This window comes from Penicillium pulvis (assembly GCF_028828015.1).
Source record: "Penicillium pulvis strain IBT 33274 chromosome Unknown scaffold_8_segment0_segment0, whole genome shotgun sequence".
Lineage (NCBI taxonomy): Eukaryota > Fungi > Ascomycota > Eurotiomycetes > Eurotiales > Aspergillaceae > Penicillium > Penicillium pulvis.
Window position 1 is genome coordinate 6,532,313 of NW_026643080.1, and position 26,863 is coordinate 6,559,175.

The window sequence follows — 26,863 nt, forward strand, 5'->3', positions numbered from 1 at the left end:
ACAAATAAAAAAGAAAATAATCACCACTGCCGGGGCCAGTCTAGGATGGCGCAGCAAGTGATTGACTTCCCCTTTACTCGACTGGGCATATGGTTCGGCTTGGCAAGCCTGACGTTTCGATCCACATTCAAGGGTCCTCAGATCGCGGAGCTTGGTCGATCGATAACTTCCCCCAATCAGACTAAATACAAGCTACTTGTTTTCTTTCCTAAAAAAACTCCGTTCTGGCCCCCCCTACTCGTGGCCTCCCCCCTGCATACTTCTTGATGAAACTGAAAAAGCAAAGAAGACGTCAGCCACCCCCCTTTGCCTTTTCCGCAACGATCTCAACCGAAAGCACGGAGTACTAGTGTAACTCCCCAATCAACAGGCATCTAAATGATCTATTGAGACTATCATTGCCTGTTCATTCGCTCCTGCTCAGCAAAATTAGACCAGGCCCAGTGTTTCCCGCTTGAACTACCCAGATGCGGTGCCCGTAGTGGGGCTTGGCAAAAGTCATCTTTAGCTCGGCCTGGCCGACCCAACAATTTAGAGTGAATTAATCCACTTCCCGCCTGAATTTGGAGAGCTCTGTAAGGCAAGTTGTTGGAGGAAGAAAGCTCCGGGGTGGTTCGCTGTCCCCGGATGTACCAAGAAAAAAAGGGACATGGTTGAACGATATTCCCCGTGGGCGCGAGAGCTCACATGCCGTGGAGTGGGACCTCCGGCCAATGGGGCTAAACCCATCCAGGAAGCTGGGTAAGGCATTGGTCAAATTAGAGTCTGTTCATGGCCCGCCATGTGGTGACCTTGGTTGACCCTCGAGCTGAAAGGGTTATCCTGGGTTCCCCTGCAGAGAGGCTCAAATGCGAGATCGTCACTGGGGGATTTCGTGACTATTATTACTCTGTTACCGATTCCTATATTTACCGTATTACACCTGACCTGGATCTTCTACAATCCCAATCATCTCATCATCACTTACCTTTTTCTTTCCCCCCCCCTTTTACCTCGCCATATTTCTTTTTCTTATCCCGATGATCTCGCCTTAGGGCGTTTACTTCAAACCTGCTGCAGCTCGTATTTTACACAGACTTCCCTCAACGCTTCAGCTTATTTTAGGAAGATCGTCTTTTCTATAAACACCGGGGAACCTCTGATCTTCCATCCTTTCAATTTCATCAACCACGGGCTTCCATTACATGCCTCTCAACTCATAATACTTCAACTCTACTTTGAATCTTCAACATGGCCGGCCCAGGTGGTGGTCCCCCGCGCAAGAGCCACACCAAGTCCCGCAACGGATGTAAGACTTGCAAGCGGAGACACATCCGCTGCGACGAGACCTTCCCACAATGGTATCTTCCACTTAGTCGAGCTTAATCTCCTAGCAGCAGTTCTAATCTAGATTCTAGTCGCAATTGCACAAAACACAACTGTCGCTGTGACTACCAAGACATGGCTACAACACAAAGCAGTCCCCCTTCACGGCGGGGTCCCGATCTGCTCATGTCACCCGAAATCGAAATGGAGATTGAGAACTGGCACCGAACGGGCGTCCCTCCATATCCAGAACTAGTTCAATGTCCTCGCGCTGGATGGTCTCATCTTTCGCGCGCGGATTTGCGTTTAGTGCACCATATTATCGGGCTTTCGATCGATTTGCATCGCCGCGGTTTGAGTAACTGCACTGTGTGGGCGCAAAAGATGCCCAAGTATGTTGTCTAATGTATAGACTGAGAAAACGATGGCTAACGTTTTATCTAGCTTTCTTGCCATTGCATTATCCAATGAATTTGTGATGAGCTCGATTCTGGGCTTGTCGGCATTTCACCTTGCCTTCTTGACTCGAGATCAGGAAACTAAGCAGTTGGCTTATCACCACAAGGTCACCGCTCTCCGGGGCTTGCAGACAGCCATCGGCTCATTCTCCAAGGATAACTGTGAGGCTGTTCTTGCAGCTTCGATTCTGCTTTCGTGGCAAGCAAGTGAACGGTTTGTTTCCCTCTTCATACAAGTGACCAACCATCTAATACCATCTTTAGCCAAATGTGGATGTCATTACAACAAGGCATCTCAACAGTCCTCGAATCGATGCATCCATTCTGGAAACAGGAATCCGAACTAGCTCAATTCGTCGAAAACCAGCGCGCCTTGAGCGCATCCGATTTCCCAATCTCTTTCGACGAAGATCTTAACCAACTAGATCAAACCGTTCACGCCCTCCAGGTCTCCCAGAAGCGAGTATCCCACAACCCCGAGCACGCCCAGCGCCTAGCCGAGCTCATCGAATTCGTGCAACAATTCCGAAATGACTACCCTACCCAAACATCCGAGCAGGCATTCGAGCGCATCCAGGTTCTCCGACGCTGGCTATTTTGGCTCCCTGCCTCGATGCTCCGAGGCGGCGACTCCGATTTCAGCGCTCTAGCCATCCTCTCCCAATTCTTCGCTGTCGGCGTCGCCTTGGACCGATTCTATCCCGAAATGGGCGGCGCATACCTAGGCGGATTGTCCATCGGTCCTATCGAAGAAACATATCGTATTTTAGCCGCGAACAGTGCAACGGATCCATACAGCGCAGATTTACGCCTTGCAATGGCGCTAATGGACCTTCCACGAAGAATCGTCGCAAGATACCGTACCCGTTTGGCCTGGTCTCCTCGTCCCTCTGTTGAGCACTACTCTCCCGGCCCTTCGAGTCCATACCACGGTATGCAGGAGTACCCCGTCGCCTCATCCTCTTCACCTGCCTCCGCCTCTCCCTCCTACGTCGCATATACACCACCTCTCCAATCTCCTCCCGCTGTCACTGTTGCGGGCTCTCCGTTCCATCTTGCGGATGGCTATGTCACAGCCGCACCTTCGCATACTCTTTACCCACCTTCTCCACAACTTCTCGATGCGCACGACCCGCAGCTGGGGCTGTCTGACATACGCCACACAAACGCTCTACAGAATCCGGCATTTACGCCTCTATACGGCGCGGATGCTCTTTGCGCTGATATGCCTCATCAGAATGGCTCGCTCGGTCTCAACGTGGATCTGTACCAACAAGCACACCACTTCGAGATGCCGAATATGGTCACTTCTGAGACTTGCTGGACATAAGGCTGGTGGTTTTGTTATTCATTGATTGGACATGTGGAACAGGCGCAAGAGAATATTAATACCCCTTCAATTTGTGATACGGAGTCTGGTCTGGGATTTTGTGATTGTGATTTTCAAACCGTTGACATATCTTGACATTTATCTCGAGCCAAAAGAGCTTGGGTCATTTCTACTCTTTTCTTCTCTGTCACTTTCTTGACCTTGGTTCTTTCTATGTCTATGTTTATGCTATTTGATCCCGCATGAGCGTTGGCGTGTCTCGAAAACCGAGAAAATGTTTCTAAGTGATATACCCAGTTCGAGTTCGCGAGACATGGCTACCGCACTGGGAGTGCTTGCATGCTACTGCTGAACGTTTCCCTTTACATATGATAATACCTAAATGTGAGACAATGATTTTACCGAGATAACCTCGAATATATGACCATCTTTACCAGAATCTTCCTGATTGGCGCGAATGATGCAAGCCTCCTTCCAATCATTAACTCCAGTCCACTTCAGCTCAGATCCCAAACTCAGAAACTCATTTGGCCCCCATAAGCCACCCTTCCAAGTTTTCAAAACACCACTAGGCATACTTTATGTACGGAGTAATCAAAGCCAAGAAACTTTCCCTCACACCCTGACAGTATGTACCCGGGCACATACACGGGATACATAGATCGCCAGGAACTCCACCTTAATCCCGCAAGAAGAACATGTGGATCTAAGAATAGGAATAAGATAAAGTATAGGAATCCCAGATCTGCACTTCTTATTGGGTCATTATGTCAAGCGTTGGATCCCGTGGGCCCCTCGTATTCGGTTGGCTTTTGCCCTGCTTAACCTTGATAATCCCCGCCTAAGTTGATGTATACTTTCTTTTTGCTGGCAAGGCTAGATTTGCCACGTTTTTTGTATCACTCGCTCGTGCAGTAGGGCGTGATTACCCTGCAGGGTTCTGTTTCAAGTTTTTGGAAACGGTGTGTAGGTGATATCAGCCTCGGGCCCACTTCCTCGTATTGGTATTGTTTTTTTTTCACCCCGGTGGTGGCGTTGGTTTGGGGTATTAGTAGGTGTCTGTGCGGGGTGGGTATTCAGGGTCTCTAGTGTCTATAATGGCTTTGTTTGAAAGTTGAATCTGTTGATATGCAATGATGGATCTTGGGTGATATTGCAATGTCCTGAATTTCTGGTGGCTTCTGCGGTCTTTGAACGAAAGCTTGGCTCAGTCCAGTAATTGAGTTGAAGTCAATAAATTCAATGTACTAGGCATTCAGTCAATATATAGGGTATGAGACGTGATAAAACAGTTTATGAATCTACTTATGGTTTCGAGGCCAAATGGACACCTTGCATATGAGGCTACAGTTTGAGATAAGACCTTATCACACGTGATGTACAGCTTCACGTGACCTATGACATACGTCCCGCATGTCGCATGTCGGTGTCAACACTTGACCTTCATCCAACACAGGTCCTCGCTACCTGTCCATCTTCACCTGAACTTATCCAGAACCAATTACTTGATCTTATATCCCACATAATGGCCGACGCAGGCGGCTGGAGCACGATCGAGTCCGACGAGGTAAGTACAGATAGCTCTTGCTCAAGCTTTAAAGAACGAATAATCTAATAGCACAATCCAGGGCGTATTTACATCCCTCATCGAGAACCTCGGCGTGCAAGATGTTCAATTCGAAGAACTCATCTCCCTTGATGCCGACACAATTCGCTCATTAGGGTAAAGCAGCCAACCCTCCCAAGCAACTTCCACGACGAAAAAAAAACCCAAAGCTAATTAATCCATCCAGGCCCGTGTATGGCGTTATTTTCCTCTTCAAATGGACCCGTGAAGCAGCCGGCGCCGGCGCTGAAGCTCCACTAGATGGAAAATACGACACAACAGCAACAGAAAACAACGTCTTCTTCGCAGCCCAGACTATCCAAAACGCTTGCGGAACCCAAGCTATCCTCTCCGTGATCCTCAACAACGATAACCCTCCCGCACCCCTACAACCGATAACCCTCGGTAACGAACTGAGCTCCTTCAAAGAGTTCACAACTGGCTTCCCGGCCGAGCTGCGCGGTGAAGCGCTCTCGAACTCTGAAGCTATCCGCACAGCACACAATACCTTTGCGCGGGCTAGTCCTTTCGCCGATGAGACGACCCGGCCGCAGGATGAGGAGAATGCAGCGGATGTTTACCATTTTATTGCCTATACGTCTATTAATGGCACGCTTTATGAGCTTGATGGCTTGCAGCCGTACCCTATTAGCCATGGGCCGTGTGATAATGGATCGTTCCCCGAGGCTGTGAGTGAGGTTTTGCAGAAGAGGATCGCGAGATACCCACCTGGGGAGACGCATTTTAATCTTATGGCTGTTACACGGGATCCGAGAATTGCTGCGAGGGAAATTGGGGACGCGGAGACGCTTGAGAGGGAGGAAAGGAAGAGGGCGGCTTGGCAGTGGGAAAATACGTTGCGAAGGTGGAATTTTGTGGGATTTATTGGGGAGATGATGAAGGGGGTTGTTGCGGCTAAGGATGGACAGGATGGGGAGGGAAAGGCGTACAATGAGTGGGTCGAGGGGGCGAAGAAAGAGACGAGAAAGAGATTGGAGATGAGACGGTAATTTATCTGCTATGCTATGGATGCTTTGCAATTAGTATTCGATGAGTTCGCATCGAATTACGTGAATCTTTCAGATACCCTAGGAATAGATGCGGGAGCAATCCGAAATATTATCTGCATTCACTAGATACAACGCTATCATCGAACTAGATATGTACTGGCATCCAAATCGTTACTTCATGATGCATGTCATGAATCCAAGCGTTCTGTTCAGTAATCAACGGCCCGGGCCCGAATATGGTCAACCATAGGCGCCGGGAGATCGTCTGGGTTAATCAGACCAAGAGTCAACAGATCAGACCAGAAGAACATGGCTCTGTCCTGCGCGTATGCCAGGTAATCAAAGCCATCTTCCTCGTCAACATCAGCATCGACGGGGGGGATCTTAGCCTCAGCCTGGTCTTTGTGACCATTCCCATTGTTGGAAGTACCCAACATCTCAGCAATTCCTTCTTCCATACCTGGTGCCTTGGCTTGCACAATACCCCAGGCCACCCATTGAGCTGAGTTCATGGCACGCCATAGCCGGGTCTGCTGCATGAGCCGCCGCACCTCAGCTTCCAAGTCCTCTTCGAGAGACTTCTGATCCTGCGACCAATTGGATGAATCGGGGCCATCATCCAGGTTGAAAGGTGTCACGGCGCTACCGGTGCCACCTCGCATAGCCGGAGTGGCCAAAGGTGAGACAACACCGCCAGTCACAGCAGGGCGATGGGTGAGATATGTCATCACAAAGCGACGCTGTTCTTCGGGTGTGGGGTAAAGACGGTTGTTGCAAGCCCAAGACAGCTCCTCGTCGTGGTAGTTGTAACACCATTCAGTCTACTATAGTTAGACAAACAGACTCCGTGGAAGTTTCAGAAATGGACTTACAAAGTGGTTTGCGAATTCAAGACCAGCGACGTTCGCAGACGAGTATTCGAAATCAATAACCACGAGCTGCTTGTGGGAGTTCGCAGGCAGGAGAAGCGGGGACTGGGAGGCTGGTTCCATGCGAAGAAGGTTTCCATATTGAGTCTAGAAAGACAAATTAGTATTCCGATTCTCCCGGGAAAGAAAGACGAGATGAGCTTACATCGTTATGGGCAAACACAAGCTGTCGCTTGATCTCATCAAGCCCACCACAGCTCGCAATAAGCCAGGATCGATAGTGATCCACGGCCTTGCGGAACGCTGGCCATGGCACACCGCAAACAAAGCCGCGCTGGCGCCAAGGTTCTGCCTCGGCCTTGAGTTCATTGTGCGGGGATTGAACCTCTTTGTCCAACCAAGTGGTCACTTGTTCACAGCGGTCAACCCACTTATCCCAATTCTTGAAAATCATCGGTCCACCATCTCGTTCCTCGTCAAGAAGTTCGATACCATCGTGCAATTCTCGCATACGCTTAGCAATCTGCCGAGCAGTCGCGGGAATTCGCAACTCCTTCGGAGTGAGAGGGCGGGCTTCAAAGAATTCCTCGAATCGTCCGTTCAAGAAAGTTCCAAGTACACGAGGGCCGATGTTCTTGCGGCCCAAACGACGAAGAATTTGGAGTTCCTTCTCTCGATCAATTAGATGGTCGACCTGGGGACCATAAATTCGCAGCAAAAGCTTCCTAGAATAAAACATTATTTACTGGACCTCGTCAGAACAATGGTAGAACTTACGGTGGGGGTCTCCTTGTGTGCACAGGGGCAGAACCGTTTTCTGTCTTGTAGACAGGCTTGGGGGGAACGACCACATAAACGGCGTTGGTCAGAGCACCACTAAGACGGTGGACCTCAACCTCCTCAGCCTTATCCATTGACATCTTGCGCCAACCACGGAGCTGGAGAGTATGCGCTAGGCGCACAATTTCAGTCTTGAAAGTGATCCACGCCTCTTTGTCTTTGGATCGCTTGATAGAATCGGTGGTTTCATCTGCCACACCCATTGTGTAGGCGAGAGTCTTGGAATTATCCAGATAAGCTTCGACATTTGGCACTGGCGCCTCAACATCTGTTACATCAGAATCGGACGCCGAGCCTCGACGTAGACCCTTGGGCCGACGGCGAGTGAGGCGCTTGAAAGGGAGGTGAGATGCTAGGCCATGTACATTTTGGGGACCTGCAAATTGGGCCAAGATCTTCTCCAACTCGCCAAGTGAGAACGAGCTCTCCGTGCACCGTGACTCTTCAGCCGGATGTTCATCACTCTCAGAGATAGCATTCGTGTTGCCAGAGACCGCCTCGGCGCGTCGCGCCTTCCGAGCCATTCTTCGGTTCTTCTCATGTTGTAACCAGTCATACACCTGGTGAAAAAGACCCGATTGAGGGTCCTCATCTGGTTTAATAGATTGCTCACTATCCTCGAGTGGCCTCGCCTCCCCCTTAAAATTCGACGAGGAGGACTGAGGGGTCATGGTAGAAGGCATCGATGTAGGATTGATGGGCGGGCGCGCAGTCGCTTTCGCGACAGGGGCTCGGTATTGTTTCAAGGTCGGTCCATCCAACGAGGAAGTAGAGCCAGTTCCGTTCGGCAATGTTCTGTGCAAAGAAGTAACATCCAGACCGGTTCCTGAAGTAACTGCAGAGTCTACTGGATATTAGTTAAAAAATGAATATTTTCTTGGTCGCGATGGAAATAAAGTGCATGGGGCAGATCCGCGACGTCACACATTGCCCCCGCGCAGGGGCCGTCACCAAATCGGGAGGCGGTAATACAAGGCGAAGAAGTATTGGATGATACTTGGCGACAGAATTGAATGTTGCGTGGGCAGTGCAGTGCAATGGGCGTTCTAATTTGTACAGGGGTAGGAGAAAGAGGGCCTACCTGCTACTTCAGGATCCGAGTTGGCATGCTGCTCTGTGAAGGAAGGCATGTGCTCTCAGGAGGGGCGATTCGAACGACTCGAAAAGAGTATAGCTGAATGCGGCTGATAGTCACGAGACCAGCTGTCAGAGATATCAACGCGTCGGCTTTGAGAAACAGGAGCTCAGACGGTGTCAGACTGGAAGCCGAATACCAAATGGCAAACGTGGAGGTGGGGGAAGGTAATTTTGGACCCTCTCAAGAAGACCCGCGGGCGGCCAAGCGAAACGGAAACGTCCCAATGGTCAGGAACAGATTCCTTGGTATGCAGGAAAACTTTGCCAGGCAGGCGGGACTATATTCCAAAGTGAATATTTTGCTCTAGAGAACACAAATTCAAAACCAGCAAAGAACGTGCGATCGCAAAAAGCAGCACAGATAGTACAGAAAAAAAAGTGGCGAAAATTGCTCTTATCGGGCTCAGGTGACCCTCGGCTGCCTGGCGAATCTGGCAGCGAATTGTCAATGTGCCTCGTAATTGCGGTCTACAATCAGTAACTGGAAGGTTGTCACGCGGGCAATCGGACCTAAGATAAGCCAATTGTGATGTGAACAGCTGCCGGTCTCGCAATCGGCGCAATCTTAAGCCAGTCGCGGAGGAGATAAGTGCCAGATCCAGGAGATCCCTCACACCGATATTTCAGGTCGCGTGTGCGACATTGTTATAGGACCAGATATGCCGATACGTGGCGCAAATGGCTCTGTGTTTCGTACTTCAATTCCAGTTGCATGCGGGCATATCGTTCTGAGTGGCGCGATGGGAAGGAGGCTTTGAGTTCGGCAGTCTATTGGGGAGATAGCGGATCGGCCCAGGACGGGCATGCTGCGCGGGATTGAAATGTGGAGCCGGGGTCTAAAACAGTGGGAAAAGATAGAGTCAACTGGACTATCATTGTCGGACCATCTGAATGATCCTCACGGTGGATATTTGATGTGAGTCTGCTTGAAGAGAGATGGAAGAAGAAAGAATGATCGGTGGAGGGGAAGAAGCTGAAGAATTGAGGGGGAGTAAATTACCGTACACGGGGAAACGGAATGACACGCGACAAAGCGCTGGGGTAGATGGCGTTTCTATACGAGAATGTGCAGAAGAAAATACAACATTAAATAACATCCCTTGCTATGCAGTACAACATGAAAACAAAAAGTAGATTTATCCTCACAATGTTTCAAGGTTGAGCTCCAGGAAAGAGCATGACATTTTGAGTGAATCGGATCTGATCCTGGCCAAAATCCCGTAGACTGAAATGAAGCCAGTTTCGCGTTCTTCCTTGTGAATCCATGTCAGACGAGACATTGAATTCCCAGATTCGGTTCTGCAAGGGTGGGATACACCCTGGCTTGGCGAGTACTGCGCTTACCCCCGAAACTTCCAGAGCGGTGCTGGGATCTTCCTCCAATGCTACGAGAACCGCCACGGCGTGGGCTGCAGGCCTGCACATGAATAATCCCTGCGCCGGCGGTGCCTCGTTCAGTAGGGACAAGGCTTGACGACGCAATTGAGGGAATCGACACTTGAGAGCGGTGATAAAGAGTGGGAGGAAGACTCCCATCTCGAAGATGAAAGGGGGTTGGTGGCCGTCAGTATTTCTTGTGGCAGCTATCGCTACAGACGCGTAATTGATAATCTGCCTGAATTCGGCTTCGAACTTATCATATGCAGCTTGACTGGGATCAAGACAGGTTTGAATCTCAATCAGAACACTGAAATAGGTCATGAGCAGTAGTGCAGTACCGCCGCCTTCGCTTGCGTCCTGGTCGGAGGTGGCCAGAGAAAGGAAAGATTCATGCCACAGATTCAGGCTATCTTTAAGTTGTCTCTGTTTTGTTGCAAGGCCCTGGGCATCGCGTAGACGCCTGTCCGCTGGGTACTTCCAATGTTGCTTGGTGTCAATATTGAATTTCTTCATCTCTGCGACGATCCCATTGAGAACGTTTCGAGCTTCATCGAGCGTCGTTAGTCGGACAATTGAGGGAGAAATATCCAAAGGCCAATTAAAGTTGCTGGGCGCGCCGCTTGTTATTAGATTCCACGTGTCTAAACGCTGAAATATTGGCTTGATCACCGAAATAAGAATTGCGCGATCTATCGAGGCTCTGTTCTTGGAACCATGCCCTATGGGTGTCATCGCCCTGGTTACCATTCGCGTGCCTTGACTGGTTAAGCTCATCGCTGCTTTTCGATTGCCTTGTAAGAGCTCAATGGCAATGAACAGGATGCAACTGATAAGTGACACGGTCAGATCCGCCACGCCCTGGTCGATACGCTGCTGTACAGCAGCCAATGAACGCGAATACCAAACCAGAGCTTCACGATGATAGGAATGTTCTACCTCGGCAGGGTTGTTGATAAGACGAAACGGCGAAGCGTCATGAATGGGGGGTCGTTCATAGAGCGAGCTGAGCGAAATAATAGCATCCCAGATTGCCGGCTCCATGCGACAGATCTGGAGGACAGAGCCTCGCCAAAATGCAACATCAAGAACACCAGAAAGAGCTGGACCAGCTTGATGGAAGTAGTACTCAAATGCGCGCCGCTCTCGCCATCCTTGATGAGAAAATAGAGCAAGTTGACGCGGCGGCGAGTCAATCCTTTGTGGTGCAAGGGTCGATACGTAAGCACATTTGCGACCGGTACTAGTACACCTCAAGCAATGAGGCTTTTCTTCTCCACATCGGACACGGCGGGCCCTGAATTGAATGGTCAATACTTTCCATAAGACAAAGGAATTTGAAGGTGGGTCCTGACTTGCAAGTATTGCACCCGGTTTTAGACTTGGGTCGACCGACTCGGCCAGACTGAATGGTGGGTGATACCTTCATGAAGGGATCTGATAAGCATAGGCTCCATCATCTGTGATCATTCTCACGTGGATTGTCTCTAGGAGTTGCAGAGGCTGCAAGGGGCATTGTGTGGGGCCTGTCAGACGGAGACTCCGAGGGCTAAGTCCGACTAACTCCACCGCCTAGCAATAGGCGGCGGGAAACCCAACCACCTCTAGGCACTCAACGATGTACACTTCAGAAAGTGAAGGTGGCATGGTGTATTATGAAGGAGCAAGGCAGTAAGGCAGCGAAGTAGACTTGTATTCAGTCAGACAAGTGAAGTGTGGTGAGAATTCTACAACGTGACCCCTTCATTTACTTTTAACATACTCTATCCTATACCCTGGACATGACTTCCAAGATAGTGATCTGCGACGCAAATATTCAACTTCAGCCCAGAGACTTTTTCATTGTGACTCCAAGTACGGAATGACTCGTCACACGGATATATTCCCCGTGGAATTGATCCAAGAAGCCTACTACGCATGCGGTCCCCTCCCACCGACTGGGAAAATGCATTCATATGCCATTTTCCATCATGAGATAGATGGCAACCCACCAAGGACCATATCCAACTCGATCGACGTGGGTTACAGCCCAGTCAACGTGGCTAACGTCCGAGCGATGGATATTTTCGTCCGTGACTGGCCTCTTTTCACGCAGAGAGACTTTTACAAGAAAGCTCCTGGTGATCCTCATGAGAACAGACTGGTCTCGTGGCATCTGACTGAGGATAGTGAGTTGCATCTGGAAATCTATGACCACAACGGAGCCCTTTGGCATGTGCTATATGTGGAACTATGGTCTACTTTCGACAGGCCCATCGAATCATTCCTACCCGTTGATATTCCCATTTAAGGAATATGCCTCTCATTTAAAGTCCTCTCAACTTTACAATCTTACAAAGCAAAATCCTCATTGCGTCTCACTCATGGCGATTGGTCTCATTTTCAATCGAAGGGCTGCAATTCAAGTGGAAAATCTTCCTCAACAAAGAGACATGAACCATTCGGAGCAAAGCGACGGAAGCACAGATGATGAATTGCATACCAAGGAGCGATAGAGATAGAGAAAGAGAAAATTTTCAGGATTCAAAGACAGAAAGGCTACACGCATTCAGGGATGCATATTGTCTGCTTCAAATTGATCAGCTTCATAGCCCCGTCGAAGATCAATGCGGATCTTACCGTTGATCACAACCCACAGTCCTTTTAGAGATGGAAGCTTCGAGATGGAACGTTCAAGGCAGCTACCTAAACGGAGTTTTCCAGACGGCTAACTTGCACAGAGTGAGAGTGCCTAGAAAGAACATATCAATACTACAAGAGTTTTCAAGAGGCAGAGAAGTTGTAAACACACAGAAGCAACTTGAAGTTCGCGATAGCCTTTACACAAGCCAAATTTTGAGAACGGATTGGGAAGTTTGAGATTGCCATCCCGGATTTCCTGTGGTGTTTCACTGAGGCAGTGCAGGAAAGAGAGCTTGTATTGATACAAAATATGACAAAAGCGAATAACAAGAATAGACTCCTTTCTCGAAACTCTGGTGTGCGGGCAGCATACCTCAATCACAGACTAGGCCCTTTTAAAGCATTATCTTCGAAAGCTCCAACTCCCTTCTCAGATGAAAGACTTACTCCCGCAGGAACTCCACACAATTTATTCCCTGAGAACAAGACTCCATGAGTCCCATTTGGACCAGCAAATCCCAGCACTCTAGAACCCATGACTGGCAATTCCACGCAGTTCCTCGATTATGCACCGGGTAATGTAGAATCGCGTCCACTGCACGACCATGATTCTCTTGGCGAATGGAGCCGCAATAGATGACGCTTTCGACCTTTTCTGTGTGGAAAGGGCTGGCGTAAATTGGATCAGCGATACGATAGCCATAGCCGTTCATGTCGTCGGTAACTTGAAGGATGACGGATTCCTCGGACGGGGATGTCTGCAACCAAATGGCCCAGTGGCGCAGTTTTCCCTTTTCAGCGCGGCGGTAGATGGCGATATGGACGTCTGTCATTTTGAGAGATGGAAGTTTGAGAAATCGGTCTTTCGTCTGGAATGGGTCCTCCAAGGCTGTGAGTCGTGAAGTCAGAAGGTCAAATCTGGTGCTAATAAGACATGCTGGTAGGTAATGGTTCGAGGTCGACGAGGAATCTGAGAAATGGTGGATTGGAAACGCTCCAGGTCATCTGAGTGCAGGATATGAGAAGATTGAAATTGTTTTTGAAAGAGTTCAGTAGCATGTGAGAAACGAAATATCAGACAAGCTGCGTTAGACTTTTAAGCCAGACAAACGAAAAAATAACAATGAAGCATCTCTTCATGTCCACGCAAGCTCTCACTTCAGACTGGCAAGGACGACGTATGTACCATCCATCAATCAACCCTCTATAATCGATAAAGCACAATCGTCTGGCATCGAGAAGCGTGTTGTCTAGATAACAGGTCCTAGAAGGGTAATAATAACATGAAAGGCTTGGTATAGATCTAGCGCGAAGAAAGTATTCTACTTTCGGCTAAGGAAAAGACGTAGGGTGCGAATGATCACAACGAGAGTCCATAGTCGAAGAGCAGTCAAGCTTCGTGGTAAGTGTTGTATTGTGATGTATGCTAATAGTCTGAAATCGTTTCGTTAACTTCGACTTCATGTCTTTGCAATATTAAGTGGAAAGGAAACAAAAGAATAACTTTTTTGCTATCCGCTTTTGCCCCAGGTCTTAGTCCTGGGAGCATCAGCACGTTCCCAGGAGTTCTTCCAAGGGCCTCATAAATATGTGCCGTTCTTTTCAATGGCATATAGTGGCGTCAGTACGACTGAGAGGACGAGAAGCCCTGCTCTCCACACCCTATGGTCGTATGTGAAAGGTGTGCTAAAGAAGGGATTCACATAGTGCCAATTGTTCGGTAGCTTGGGGTGAGGGTGAGAAGCAAGGTTTGCTTTTGGAAGCTTCTCACAACTCGGTGGCATCACCATTGTCGTATCTTTGCTGATTGGGCGGAAGGATCAGGAAGAATTCAGCAAGAGGTGATGTGAGCTTGGAGACTATCTGGCATCGAACAATTTCCTTATCTCAAAAGTTCTTGGGGGATATTCTCTGGTCCATTAGGATCTCCTAATACTAGATTCAACCAAGCCGCCATGGCCTGAAACTGGGAGCCAGGGGGAAGCTTCAAACCAAAGTTCGTGATAGGCTCGACATGAAACTCTCGAGAAATGCGACTAATGAAAACACCGGGATGTTCGGACTGTTCATTCAAAGAAAAGGGTGAGATGAGAACCAATCTCGAGTCAAGGAAGGCATACCTTGATCTTGTGTGCCAAGTTCATAATTGAATCCAAAAGAACCTCATCCCCTCCAACTCCGATAAAGATTTTTCCCACAGGAAGGACTCTCCACCACCCCGCAGGTGCCTCGGCCGGATGACTGTATTCATCACTTTGACAGTCACCAAAAAGCGCTTCGGCCCATAAATTGAGAGATTTAGCCGAAATAGCGTCTCTATCTGCATTGGTATGAATACTTTCACTATTGAGTTGGAAATCAATCCACGGTGACAACAGAAGTGCTCCGCGGAGATTCTCATTGAGTGTCAGAGTTGCTATACTGTTGTGCGGATTGGGGTGAGCGAGAAGTGATAGCACTGCAAGTACGAGATGGGCGCCGGACGAGTCGCCTTGGAGTATAATATTCGAGGGGCGTTTACCCAAGACTTCGATCGCGTACTGAAGAAGAGTTACCGCCTGCTCTAGTTGCCGGGGCCATCGACTAAGCGGAGCTAGATCATAGGTCAGAAATAATATCCCTGTATCTTGGCCATGTTTCTCAAGATCTTTGGCAAGTGCGTTGACGAGATCAAAATGCCCTGGTAATGCGGGGATACAGTATCCTCCACCGGGAAAATAAATCACCACTTTGTCGGCCTTGGGATTTCCGAGCCAAAAAGCTATGGTGCCATTGGGAAGCGTGATAGTACTGGGCGTGCTTTTATGACGTTGCATGAGGGTTTCGTAGGCACTTTGAGCGGACTCGGGTGGAAGGATATATCTATCGGCAAATTGGTTAGCGCCTATGATATATGCATGACAAGTATAACATTTCAAGGCTATTTTATAAAAGCGGAGATCACTAAGGTGTCATGGCTTACTGGATCTGCTCTATAGAGGCAGTTCCAAAGAAAGAACGTGCAAACGACAGAGCGACATGCTTGTATGCTGTAGCACCTCCCGCTTGACCTCGGTAGGGTGCGGTGATAGCAGCCCAAACTGCAACGGCAACTTCAAAAACATGCAGGGACGCGTCAGATGCAGACCAAGACTGTCGGCCAATCAGAAAGAACGTCTAGTCACTTACGGGACTTGCCAGCTACAAACCCCAGCCCTAGCCACGTACTCAGCATCGGCAGTGCGTACTATTTGAGGTTCTTAGGGAAGCTGAAGCGTGTTATTAAACAGGGAACAACATGCCAGGAACAAGACCTGGCAGGCAACAGAGCTTTATAATTAGATTAAATGGAGGTAGAACTCAGCTATTCTTTGCCCGGACTCTCGGCGGAAAAGATTGATTACCCCCAAGTTACATGGTCTGGCCCCCGCCCATGATTTCATATCACATTAGACAGCTCCAGATTTCCTGCAACTTAGTGAAAATAAATTATTTTTATTAATCGTTTCCTACGGCGCATAAATTATTAATTTCGGCGATACCTCATTAGATCGATGGCCCCCGAAATCCTAAGCCTGCATTGCACCAAGCGAGGTTCCCCTTGGCATGCATTTGGCCCCTTTGTAGCTTGCCTAATAATGATTCGCGACCCCGCCCCTATCTGTAAAAGCGAAATTCCTCAAACGCTGAAGAAATTGATGGATTTGGCCACTTCACCGTTGTCATGGAATCTGGGGCAAACAAAGGTCCCGGAATGACAGCAGCTTCAATAGCCTTGACTGTCATTGCCGTCGTTATCTTTGCATTACGGGCCTACTCGCAGCGCCTCGTCACGAAATTGTTTCATCTCGATGAAGTATTTCTGTTCATTGGGCTGGTAAGAGACAAGTCGATGCCATCTGTGCAGCAATATGTCTAACATAATTTAGATACTTACAGTTGGTCTATGTATTGAGACATGTCTTTGTGAGTACTATATGCCCAAACAAGGCCCAGGAGGTTATCTTATAATCAATTTAGGCTTCCACTGGGGTGCCGGTCGCCATGTCGAGAACATATTGGCCACGGACCCCCATCCTTTGATGAGCCTTCGAAAGTTTTGGATTGTGAGCCCAATCAAATAATTCGCACTGAAATATTGATCCTCAAACTCACATTGTTTCTATTTAGGCTGGTTATGTCTCGGTTGTTAACTGGACAGTTGCCATGTTTGCTATCAAGTTGTCACTTCTCTGGTTATACAAGCGGATATTTCTTGTGAGCAATATGATGCGACGTTGGTTTCGTATCCTGATCTACGCGGTCATGCTCTACGTGATATGCACCTCGATTGCAATTGTTTTTTCATACATATTTATCTGCACCCCTATCTCGCATTGGTGGGCGCAAACCAATGAAGTTGTGGGCGCACCTGTCCCACAAGGAGATTGCCCAAACCTGGTTGCAAGAGGCATTGCCTGTGCCGCGCTGAATGTTCTATCAGACTTTCTGATTCTATCCCTGGGAATATCCGGGCTGTGGACATTACAGATGAATAGACGGCGGAAGTTCATGGTCGGGTGCATTCTTGCTCTGGGCTCAACGTAAGAAAAATACTCGTGCTCCTGCATTAGTGCGGATTCAAACAGCTGACATGAAATTTGATAACCAGTTGCTGCATTGTAGGCATTGCCCGACTGCCTATACTCTTGCAAGCGACATTTGGTAACGATCCTACATGTAAATATACGTTCACAATCACTTGTCCTTCTCGCGCTAATATCTAGGTGTTTTTAGGGTCAAATGCAAACTCTCTACTGATAGGAGTACTAGGTTGGGCTACATATTTCTGACATCTACTTCAAGGGGCTGATGATCTTTTTAGAAGCAGCAATTGGTATCATTAGCGCCTCATTGCCTGGTCTTGCGCCTCTTGTGCGGCGGTGGAACCAGAGCGTTGGGAGTCGAAAAGAGAGAAGTGACGAGGAACCTGGTCCTTCGTTCGAGTACTCAAATAGACCCAACATATACTCACACAAAGGTCCTGCAGGTAGTGACATCCACGGGATGCACGGCTCATACATTCCCATGGACGACATGATCTCCTCCACACCAAGGTCTGAACATCATGATACAACACCACTGTCGCCAACTCGAAAAGAAAGTGTCATAATCTAATTGACGTAAATCCATCGCCATTTCTTTAATTATAGTGAAGCTTCGCCAGCTGGGGTTTACTGGGCAACTGTTGTATAGCTCCATGTATAGCGTGTCTTCCAAATATTGATAAGATGGGGTTCACGAACTTCAGACACGAAGTGGTAAATCGGGTCGAACAATCTAGATTGAAGAGCCAAATCAGCTTGGCGATTCTCGAAAATGTGTCGTTCAAATGAGCCTTGAAATTAAGTCAAGAATTAAGGTGATCTTTTCTGTGTTCAACCAGAGTGCTAGATGTCGATTATATTTCCAATGTTGGGTTGCATTGCAAGGTTACTATATAAAGCCTTCAAGGTTCTAAGGAAGTTTGCTCTCGACATTTTTCACGCCAGTCTGCCCAGGTGAATGTTTGACCTTATTCCGCCGAGTCGGCGGAATTCCCGGCGCGGGTGTTCGTTCATCCTTGGACCTTCGGGTGTTTTCATTATACGTAATGCAATCAAGTAACCACTCAGCTGCGAAATGATGAAACACGACCTGGAGTTTCCTAATGAGTTTTCGGCGCTTTTGAGATGAGACTAGCGCCATTCTGAATTACATACGCCCCACTCCGAGCCCCGGGATTCAATGGACTGGAGTCTATTGTTTTGGACCTCTAGAGCTACGTTTGAATTCTGACTAGTTACTCCCAAGATTGGTATTTTCCGTTTTTTAAAACTTTTTTTGAGATAAAAATATGTTCGCAAATTCTCATGAAACAAATGACCAAATGCCGAGTGGGGGACGATATATAACGATGAATGGTGAGATGACAAGTCAAAAGTGGTAGCGTGGCGTAGATTCACTCCATCGCTCGTTTCCACTCATTTGATACTCTAGTCCATGGATGTAATCTAATAGATCCCTTTTGCATTGCATCTTCTCCCTCTCCCTCACGAGTTCTTGGTGAACTGACTCCCACTCACGACACATGGTCCACAGTACCCGTTGCGCGGCTGCATGGTTTAGGGCAGCTATCTCCGATATTACCTGTACAGATGAACAGATAGCGGCGCCCTCATGGTGAAGGGTCTCAGAGGCCAGTAGCTCCTTGTTCCAGCTGTAAATATCGTTAAGTACTGCAATATGCTTTGCGCAGTTGAGCTCTACAGGAGCCGCAATGCGAAGATCCTCCTCTGTAAGGTGAATCTTCATGGTATAGCGCTGGAGCGCAGAAAGAAGACTGTGGAAGCCGGTTAGTCAGTCTTTACAGTAATTGCAAACCAAAGGTCATGCGTGTAGGAGATGTATAGAACATACGCTTGCCCGACATCTTTCTCCCGGTACTCAAGATATTCTCCCAGCTGATGGATAGTGAGCCGACTCTTGTCTGTCTGGGCCCTCATGAATGTAAACACGGGCTCCATTGTTTGCTCCCCAAGACTGGCGTCATATGCTTTCATATCCTCCCATAGGTCGTGCATGATCCACTCAACAGGGATGTTTCGGTCAGGAGGAATTTCTCCCCGGGATATTGAGATAAGCTTCTCGTTGTATTCGGATCCCTCATCAAGCCCCATTTCCTCAAGCAAATCTTTGGAGTCAGCATTAGAGATAATGACATTAATCGAGGTTCACTATTGAATAAGATTTTACCTACCATCAATGAGAAATAGAACGGTCAACATCCGACAGGCAAACCCAATACGATCATCCGTCGCGAGAGGGAAGTACAAGCATGTCACGCGAGAGAATCCCGCGGCACGGAACTTCACTCGCTCTTTCTCGGAGCGGAACGGCCAATGTTGAAGGAAATAATTGTCAACCTCAGCCGAAACATAGTCGACCTGGGGGTGAATACTAGGATAGAATTTGGAAGGCGGAGGAAGTTCCTTTACGAGAGCAGGCATGCGCTTCTTGTCCTGCTCAATGGGGAGTACCCTTGCAGCACCGAGAGAAAGAGGGAGGAACGGCAACTTCACGGCCGAAGCTGTGAAAGAAAAAAGAGACTGGAACATGCTGGTGGAATTTGCCGTTAGGTTGAAATGGTGGGTGCCTGTTCAGTTTTAAGGATATTTGACTTCCATGGACCATGCAAAACAGCAAGCTATTTATTTCTGGACTCTAGACAAGGTTGGTAAGGTTACAAAATGGATGTAAAAAGCACACTTTAGACACTATTTTTTTTAGGTCTCGCGCCGAGGAATCATATAGAGAAATAGTGATTCTTGTCCCCCTATCGGCGAGATACCCATATGGATAAGCCCCCCACATTTTAACATACAATAGGTAGTCAAGGCCGCCGTTTCCCGAATGGGATATCAACCGAGAGATCTGAAGTAATGATGAATATCTAGTAGAGAGGCCCCGCAGGCCGAAAGCTCTCTTGGATACAGGAATGTCCTCTGCTTCACGCCACTGGACCTCTGAAGTCTGTCGCCTTCTGTTGCATTCTGGTCAATGCAGTGTTCCCCTCCCCGAACCATTGGGGCCTGAGGTCTGAGATTGCCTGTTCAAGTTCAGTATACTTGTCACCCAATGTAAGAATTGTTCGACCGTTCCAACGATCTTTCTTGTCCACGACGGCGGTATCAGAGTCTTTGCCGTACAGCTCGACCTGACGTGTCTCCTGAGCAACTGCCGAATACACGACTGCAAGACCAACAAATTCAGCAGAGCTAGTTGGCAGCCCCATGGCGAGAATGGGCCCAACAAGTTCAGGCGGAATAAGTCCCGTCAGTGTTGCAGCTGGGGCAACGGCATTGATTGTGATGTTGTCGTGGAGAAGTGTTGCACGCAGGGCACGCATGACTCCAATAAGCTAGATGGTTCTTAGTTCCATGTTTAACGGGGGTTCGAAAGAGTTGAAGCCGGTATATAGAAAGACCTAGACTCACACCTAGCTTAGTTGCGCTGTACACGGGTAAAGAATGCTCCGGCGAATATGCCGTCGCGCTGCTCGTGATCACAATACTGCCGGCGACCTTGTTGCGCCGCATTAAACTGAGTCCAACCTTGATGACATTCAAAGTGCCGCGGAGATTGACTTCGATGACACTGTATTGGGGCTCCACAAGCTTGCCTTCGTGATCCAAAACATCCTGGAAATAGTCGACTTCTTCCGAAACGCCAGCGTTGGCAACGAGGATGTCAACCGCATTTCCCACTCGCTCAAATGCCGCCAAAATATCTGACCAGTTGGTGATGTCACAATATATATATTGAATTTTTGCCGAAAGCTCATCCTGAGCCGGTTGTCGATCTAGTAGATAGACGCTAGCACCATGAGAAGCGAAAATCTTCCCAGTCGCCAAGCCAATGCCCGAGCTACCCCCTGCGTATTTACCTTAGTTCTCTCTTCTTTTTTAACCCATGACCCTTCATCATATTTCACGGTCGTCAGAGTGGAGATCTTTTGTTACATACCAGTGATCACCACTGTTTTGCCACAGCAGTTGGGAATATCGGCGTCTGTCAATTGCATCGACGCCATGGGTGCAGTGATATTAAACTCGATACAATAACCCACACAAGAGCAATTTTAGACGGTGTGATGATTTCCAAAGTTCAACAGATCAATTGATTATGTTGCAGTATAATACGGTTGGTACATATAGGCTGTGGGCTGCGGTCGGGCTTTCCTAACTGAGAACATCGCCGATAGGCACATTCGCCATTCGCCCAAGGATTCCACGGAATATGCAAAGATGCACCGTATCCCCATCACCGATTGGACAGACGTGCTTTGTCCTTGTCCTGGCTCCTGACACCGACAAGCCCAATGCCTAGGTAAATCTGGTAGATCTATAAATATGGTCAAGTTTGTCAATGGTACTACCGAAAAGAACTATTGAGCTTCTCGAATTTCCATCTCACCATGAATATAGTATTGACAGTCGCTTTTCTGTTGGGCATTTGGGTACTTGGGCAAATCTTGGTGATACTGTATCGTTTGACATGGCATCCCCTTGCCAAGTTCCCTGGGCCAAAATGGGCGGCTGTCACTAGTGCGTACGAACTCTACTACGACGCGGTCAAAGGAGGGCAATACACGTTTGAAATCATTCGCATGCATAAAAAATATGGTAGAAACTCAATTCTTTACATACTAAGGAGTGCCTTTCTTGCTAATTATTCATGTCAAGGCCCGGTTGTGCGGATCAGTCCAAGTGAGCTTCACATAAGCGAGCCTGGATTTATCGACGAGCTATATCCAGGGCCTGGAAAAGTCCGCGATAAATATAGTTATGCGACCGGGCAATTTGGGTAAGGCACTCTCAAGACGTGATACTATGTGAGAAAAGTTGCTGACACCGGACTTGATCCCGACTTGACAGTATTCCAGATGTGGGTCTCTGATTCAAGTTCCTCCCTGCATGCCATGGTCCTCATTATCTTCTCTCTATAGAGTGTGTTTGGTGCAGTGTCGCATAATCTCCATCGAATGCGACGAGGAGCATTGAATCCATACTTCTCTAAGGCAGCCGTGGTGAGACTTGAACCTGTTATCTATGCAGCTGTCGATAAACTCTGTCGTCGCCTGGAAGACTTCGCCAATTCTACCTACCCGGTCGACTTGGCCATGGCCTTCAGCTGTATGACTACCGATATAGTGACTCAGTACGCATTTGCAGAATCATCCAACTTCTTGGATTCCACCACATTCGCTCCGAACTTCCATGAAGCAATTCTAGCAGGAACGCGTATGGGTGTATGGGCAAGGCATTTCCCAATCCTGTTTCCAATCCTCAGAAATCTTCCCATGTACGCAAATCCTCGAGAATTGATTTATGCGTACATACTAATCGATCTTCGTGGGTCTTAGAGGACTTTTGTCATATTTCTCGCCAGAGATAGGGGTATTTCTTCAGTGGCAAGAGGTAGGTAGCATGAAGTCCTCACGTTGAAAGAGGTACTCGAGCTGACACGGCATATTACATTCAAAAAGAGCATGAAGAAGAAGGTTTCTGATATTTGGCACGAACAAAGCGCCTCTACCGCAAAAGAGAATGACACTATCAAACATCGGTCTACCATATTTCATGAACTCTTCCATGCTGACATCCCGGATTCTGAGAAAAGCCCCAATCGAATGTGGCAAGAGGGTCAGATAGTGATTGGAGCAGGCACTGAAACAACAGCTTGGAGTATGTGAGAGGTTGACCCCTACGGCCACGATTGAATGAATTGAGTCTAACAGGTCATTGATATTAGCTCTTACGGCAACGATGTTCTTCATATTGAATAATCCAGAGGTATTGGCAAAGCTGACCGAGGAACTGGAAAAAGCCATTCCGGCCTGCTATGACCAACCTTCATGTCGTGTATTGGAGGGACTACCGTATCTGATAAGTCTCCATTGTCTATGACCAGCACCGAAATTTTCAACTGACAGAATCAAAGCGTATACAATGCGGTAATTCAAGAAGGATTGCGGCTGTCGCACGGAGTTGCTACTCGCCTTCAACGAATCAATCCACAGGGCCCCTTAACATTTCGACAAAGTTTCGCGGATTCTCCAAAGGAAGAGAAGATCTGGACAATCCCCACTGGAACTCCAGTCGGTATGACTGCGGTTGTAGTTCATCTTAACGAGGAGTTGTTCCCCGAACCACTGGAATTTCGACCCAAACGTTGGCTTGACGAGGATGGTAAACGCGATCCGCGTCTTGAAAAATACATAATGTCGTTCTCGAAAGGTAGTCGACAGTGTATTGGCATTAAGTGAGTTCCATCTTGAACACCTGGAAGGGTTTGCGACAGGTAAATTGAATGTTTGAAGGCCACACCACTAACGTTCTATTCACAAACCGGATAGTCTAGCATTCTCTGAGTTGTATATGGGAGTTGGGATTTTGGTACGAAGACTAGGAGGCAGACTGCGGCTTTTCGAAACAGATCGAACAGATGTCGATATGGTTGAAGATTGCTTCGTACCAGTACCCAAAAGAGACTCAAAAGGTGTTCGCGTAAGACTAAGTAAGTAAGCCTATGCGATAATTACCTGGATAGACAATATTTGTATGTCCCTGGATTTGTGTATGTGCTTAATGCAATTATACATTGATCATCCAGGTCCACGGGTATTTGGTTCCATCTTTCCCCACCCGATGATTCAATTCCACCAATGTTCTCTTTTTTGTATTCGAACTCTTGGACCTAACCAGCGCAAGTCTGACCCGCCCTGGGGAATATGTGTATTAAGTCATACAAGCCGTTACTGGGGTAATTTTAGCCCTCAAAATCGTGGTCCCTGTCATTCACTTCGAGTATCCGATCTTATACTCAAGCAGAGTTGGGTATTTTAGTCTACATCAAAACAGGAAAGTGCAAAAACTATGAGGGATATGATTCATAAAAGATGAAACGGTTAAAAAAGTCAAAAAAAAGTCGAGCACCAAACAGCTTTATGTCGGCATCGAAAAAGCAATGGTTTTGCCTACATTTGGGTCCTAGCTTTGAATAGAACTGGACCAGTGGGATGTGGCAGATGTTGCGTTTCGAATGTCATGCTCGGCGGTCTCGGTTGTCCGTTCGGAAGTTTCATCTCAAACCGGCTCAGAATCTCGCCAATGATAGCTTTGATTTCCATCATAGCAAAGAATCTGCCCGGGCACGCATGTTGGCCATAGCCAAATGCCATTGAACCTGGGTGAGCAGATGTGTAGTTGGTCTTTGCACCTGCTGCCACAGTGCCTTTCTCGTTTTCACTGGGCACAAACCTGAAGGCGTCATATGTATCTGGATTAGAATATAGATTTCGATCCATTCCAATGGCTTGTGCTGCACAACCAATCCAAGTATTTGCAGGAATAATTATGCCGTCGGAAAGCTGAAAGTCTTGTTTGATAATGCGTTCAAATGTGACTGAGCCGAGGATGAGCAGCCATACATCAATGCCATGGCAGGGAATACGTACGTAGAAGCAAAGGATTGAATCTCTGGCTCTCCTTCATGATGCTATCCATTTTCGACATCTGTGCAAAGCCCTTGACGGTGATGTTTTGGTTGTGATCCCTGAACACCGAGTGGTATTCTTCAAGAAGCGGGGCAATATACTCGGGCTTTGCTGCAATATCGAAAAGAAGCTGCGTTGGTGCTGCAGCGCTCGTGTGATACGCTGCGAAACTGACTTTGAGCAAGGTTCCAGCAATAAACTTTTTGTTTTTCTCGGTTCCCTGTGCTTGGTCATACATCCAGGTGAGAAGGTCATGCGTGCTTGTGTTTGTCAGTTCGCGTTCATCGAGAAGGGGAATCAACGCCCTTTCTGCAATCTGGTATGTTTTCTTTATGGAGCGAATTTCGGGTATCAGATGTTGCCCAATTGGCTTCAGGAGGTTGGGCCACGCTTTCAACTTTTGGGCCGCGTTGAAGCCGTCATGGGCAAAAAGAAGAGATGCTTGAATCCATTCACGGTTTTGACTAAGCTTGGGACCGCCAAACATCCGACTTGACACTCGTGCAATAACCACGGCCATAACTTCCGTGACATTAATTTCTGTCCAATCTGCCAGTTAATTAGCTCTTGAATCGGGGTGGGGGGTTCGAGACGGATTCGGCCCTAACCTTTACACGGAGGAAATAGCTCTGTCAGTGAGTCCCTAATTTCAGCTTGGATTTCTGGTAGGACATCGGCTATGACTAGTCAGTACAAAAATGCTCCTAGAAATCGAGACAGACAAAAAAGGTGGAAAAGAGAGAATCTCATACGAAGGTACTGGTTCAATTGAGCACGGACTACTTGAGGCAATAATCGAGAATGGGTTCCTAAGGTGGTATAAGCACCTTCAAACATCTATGGAATCCGTATATAAGCAACAATATGATAGGCTGCTAGTATTTGTTAAAAGGGAGCAATACCTCAAGAAAGGTTCCTTGAAAGTCAACAATGCGCATGTTTGCCGATTTCAGCTCTTCAAGATACCGTCCAGGCAGAATCAATCGTTCCCCAATAGCGGTGGGAACATAGAAAAGCTCCCCATTGTTCTATCCACTCCACTTAGCACCTGCATAGTAAGGTATTGAAGGTGTTTCCCGGAAAAGGTTCCAGGAGTAGGTATTGTCTGCTTGCTCACCTCTTCGTAGCCTTTTCTGAGAATTGACAAGCTCCGAGTCGCAAAAAATTGTCGATTGACTTTTATGTTGCTCTTCCCACCAACGATAGGAACCCCCGGAATATACCGTTGTTGGCGCCTATATTGCCGAATGATCCACCAGAGGACAAGTGCGACAAAAGGACCGAGTATGTATTGATTAGGTAGGAATGACATTGTTTGATTAACTTGGTAGCTCTGAGATTTTCCTTGCTCGAGATCTCGCAACGAATGTGTCAAGTTCGGCATTCATTTTTTGTGCGATCTAAATGGGCGTACTTCGGCCAAGTACTTCTGGGGATTCGGCGCCCCGGGGGTTTTTGTCTCTCGGGGACTCTCAGCAACTAAATCACATGTGAAGTCGGTCCGAGACGAAAGGGTACAGATACAAAGGTACCGCACACTGGTTGCAATGCGAGTTACATAACCTGAACGACATCTGAGACACCTAGGCCGCTGAAAGCCATAGTATATGCACCTTGATCCTGGAGTGGTGCTTGGCAACCCGGAAGGACCAGCCGGGGACATGTGATCAGACAAAAAGAAACAAGCGGCATTCTTTGCCAAGCAAGATGTTCCGAGGACCCACGATGGCTCAGCAAGCAAGACAACAAACCGGACCTCACCTATTGCAGAACTACACTAGACTGAAAGACGCATTCTAGGCGACATTGCCATTCTGTTGATGCAGTTCTGATAGCGAACGATAAACTCGTGCACCGGTACATTCTAAAGTGTACGAAACGTGATCAAATGTTGTATGCCTCCTCGATGTCGTATTTCGAGTACCGTGTTGCGCGTAATATATTATTCCAGTATGCTGCCGTAGGCGGTGGCGCGTGTGCCCGTTGTTTCAAAACACGGTTGAGCGGTATGTGATTTTCACAAACACGCAATTCATTCGTTCCTTTCTTAGGTATGAAAATAAGTCTGACAGTATTCTTCGATCTGCTTCTTGTAATGGAACCTCGTCATGGAGTTTTCTCGGGGGAGTACTGTCTTAGCTGAGCCGCCAGTTCCAGACGTATGGTCGTATATATTTTACACTGGGGACAGCTGAAAGGTGATTGTTCCGCCGAGACGGCGGAATCGGTAGTAGGAAACTGGCTTCAGCAAAAT

At 47.8% G+C, this 26,863-nt stretch overlaps 12 protein-coding genes across 12 annotated transcripts; 5 read left to right on the plus strand and 7 right to left on the minus strand.

Moving 5' to 3' along the window:
* Positions 1-1,187: 1,187 nt before the first annotated feature.
* On the plus strand, positions 1,188-3,093 carry N7503_011885 (putative C6 transcription factor RosA-like; the record flags this gene model as incomplete). The annotated part of the gene is made up of 4 exons (XM_057071431.1): positions 1,188-1,340; positions 1,398-1,697; positions 1,750-1,977; positions 2,028-3,093. The coding sequence occupies exons 1-4, from the start codon at positions 1,231-1,233 to the stop codon at positions 3,091-3,093; spliced, it is 1,704 nt and encodes a 567-aa protein (XP_056918042.1). The 5' UTR covers positions 1,188-1,230.
* Positions 3,094-4,618: 1,525 nt separating this feature from the next.
* On the plus strand, positions 4,619-5,709 carry N7503_011886 (putative 26S proteasome-associated ubiquitin C-terminal hydrolase; the record flags this gene model as incomplete). Its single annotated transcript, XM_057071432.1, has 3 exons — positions 4,619-4,660; positions 4,722-4,816; positions 4,887-5,709. 3 exons carry the CDS (start codon positions 4,619-4,621, stop codon positions 5,707-5,709), a joined length of 960 nt encoding a protein of 319 aa, XP_056918043.1.
* Positions 5,710-5,918: 209 nt separating this feature from the next.
* Positions 5,919-8,548, minus strand: N7503_011887 (uncharacterized protein; the record flags this gene model as incomplete). Its single annotated transcript, XM_057071433.1, has 5 exons — positions 5,919-6,530; positions 6,582-6,725; positions 6,784-7,303; positions 7,356-8,265; positions 8,500-8,548. 5 exons carry the CDS (start codon positions 8,546-8,548, stop codon positions 5,919-5,921), a joined length of 2,235 nt encoding a protein of 744 aa, XP_056918044.1.
* Positions 8,549-9,707: 1,159 nt separating this feature from the next.
* On the minus strand, positions 9,708-11,361 carry N7503_011888 (Zn(II)2Cys6 transcription factor domain-containing protein; the record flags this gene model as incomplete). The annotated part of the gene is made up of 2 exons (XM_057071434.1): positions 9,708-11,229; positions 11,288-11,361. The coding sequence occupies 2 exons, from the start codon at positions 11,359-11,361 to the stop codon at positions 9,708-9,710; spliced, it is 1,596 nt and encodes a 531-aa protein (XP_056918045.1).
* Positions 11,362-11,793: 432 nt separating this feature from the next.
* Positions 11,794-12,222, plus strand: N7503_011889 (uncharacterized protein; the record flags this gene model as incomplete). Its single annotated transcript, XM_057071435.1, has 1 exon — positions 11,794-12,222. The coding sequence occupies one exon, from the start codon at positions 11,794-11,796 to the stop codon at positions 12,220-12,222; it is 429 nt and encodes a 142-aa protein (XP_056918046.1).
* A 775-nt stretch (positions 12,223-12,997) lies between these two features.
* On the minus strand, positions 12,998-13,387 carry N7503_011890 (uncharacterized protein; the record flags this gene model as incomplete). The annotated part of the gene is made up of 1 exon (XM_057071436.1): positions 12,998-13,387. The coding sequence occupies one exon, from the start codon at positions 13,385-13,387 to the stop codon at positions 12,998-13,000; it is 390 nt and encodes a 129-aa protein (XP_056918047.1).
* A 1,049-nt stretch (positions 13,388-14,436) lies between these two features.
* N7503_011891 (esterase) lies at positions 14,437-15,768 on the minus strand (the record flags this gene model as incomplete). Its single annotated transcript, XM_057071437.1, has 4 exons — positions 14,437-14,616; positions 14,675-15,416; positions 15,517-15,686; positions 15,739-15,768. 4 exons carry the CDS (start codon positions 15,766-15,768, stop codon positions 14,437-14,439), a joined length of 1,122 nt encoding a protein of 373 aa, XP_056918048.1.
* Positions 15,769-16,257: 489 nt separating this feature from the next.
* On the plus strand, positions 16,258-16,544 carry N7503_011892 (uncharacterized protein; the record flags this gene model as incomplete). Its single annotated transcript, XM_057071438.1, has 2 exons — positions 16,258-16,410; positions 16,473-16,544. The coding sequence occupies 2 exons, from the start codon at positions 16,258-16,260 to the stop codon at positions 16,542-16,544; spliced, it is 225 nt and encodes a 74-aa protein (XP_056918049.1).
* Positions 16,545-18,488: 1,944 nt separating this feature from the next.
* Positions 18,489-19,669, minus strand: N7503_011893 (uncharacterized protein; the record flags this gene model as incomplete). The annotated part of the gene is made up of 3 exons (XM_057071439.1): positions 18,489-18,894; positions 18,972-19,245; positions 19,312-19,669. The coding sequence occupies 3 exons, from the start codon at positions 19,667-19,669 to the stop codon at positions 18,489-18,491; spliced, it is 1,038 nt and encodes a 345-aa protein (XP_056918050.1).
* A 392-nt stretch (positions 19,670-20,061) lies between these two features.
* On the minus strand, positions 20,062-21,144 carry N7503_011894 (uncharacterized protein; the record flags this gene model as incomplete). The annotated part of the gene is made up of 3 exons (XM_057071440.1): positions 20,062-20,472; positions 20,549-20,985; positions 21,078-21,144. The coding sequence occupies 3 exons, from the start codon at positions 21,142-21,144 to the stop codon at positions 20,062-20,064; spliced, it is 915 nt and encodes a 304-aa protein (XP_056918051.1).
* Positions 21,145-22,602: 1,458 nt separating this feature from the next.
* Positions 22,603-23,638, plus strand: N7503_011895 (cytochrome P450; the record flags this gene model as incomplete). Its single annotated transcript, XM_057071441.1, has 4 exons — positions 22,603-22,798; positions 22,866-22,992; positions 23,055-23,375; positions 23,470-23,638. 4 exons carry the CDS (start codon positions 22,603-22,605, stop codon positions 23,636-23,638), a joined length of 813 nt encoding a protein of 270 aa, XP_056918052.1.
* Positions 23,639-24,090: 452 nt separating this feature from the next.
* Positions 24,091-25,129, minus strand: N7503_011896 (cytochrome P450; the record flags this gene model as incomplete). The annotated part of the gene is made up of 2 exons (XM_057071442.1): positions 24,091-24,518; positions 24,571-25,129. The coding sequence occupies 2 exons, from the start codon at positions 25,127-25,129 to the stop codon at positions 24,091-24,093; spliced, it is 987 nt and encodes a 328-aa protein (XP_056918053.1).
* Between the last annotated feature and the right edge of the window lie 1,734 nt (positions 25,130-26,863).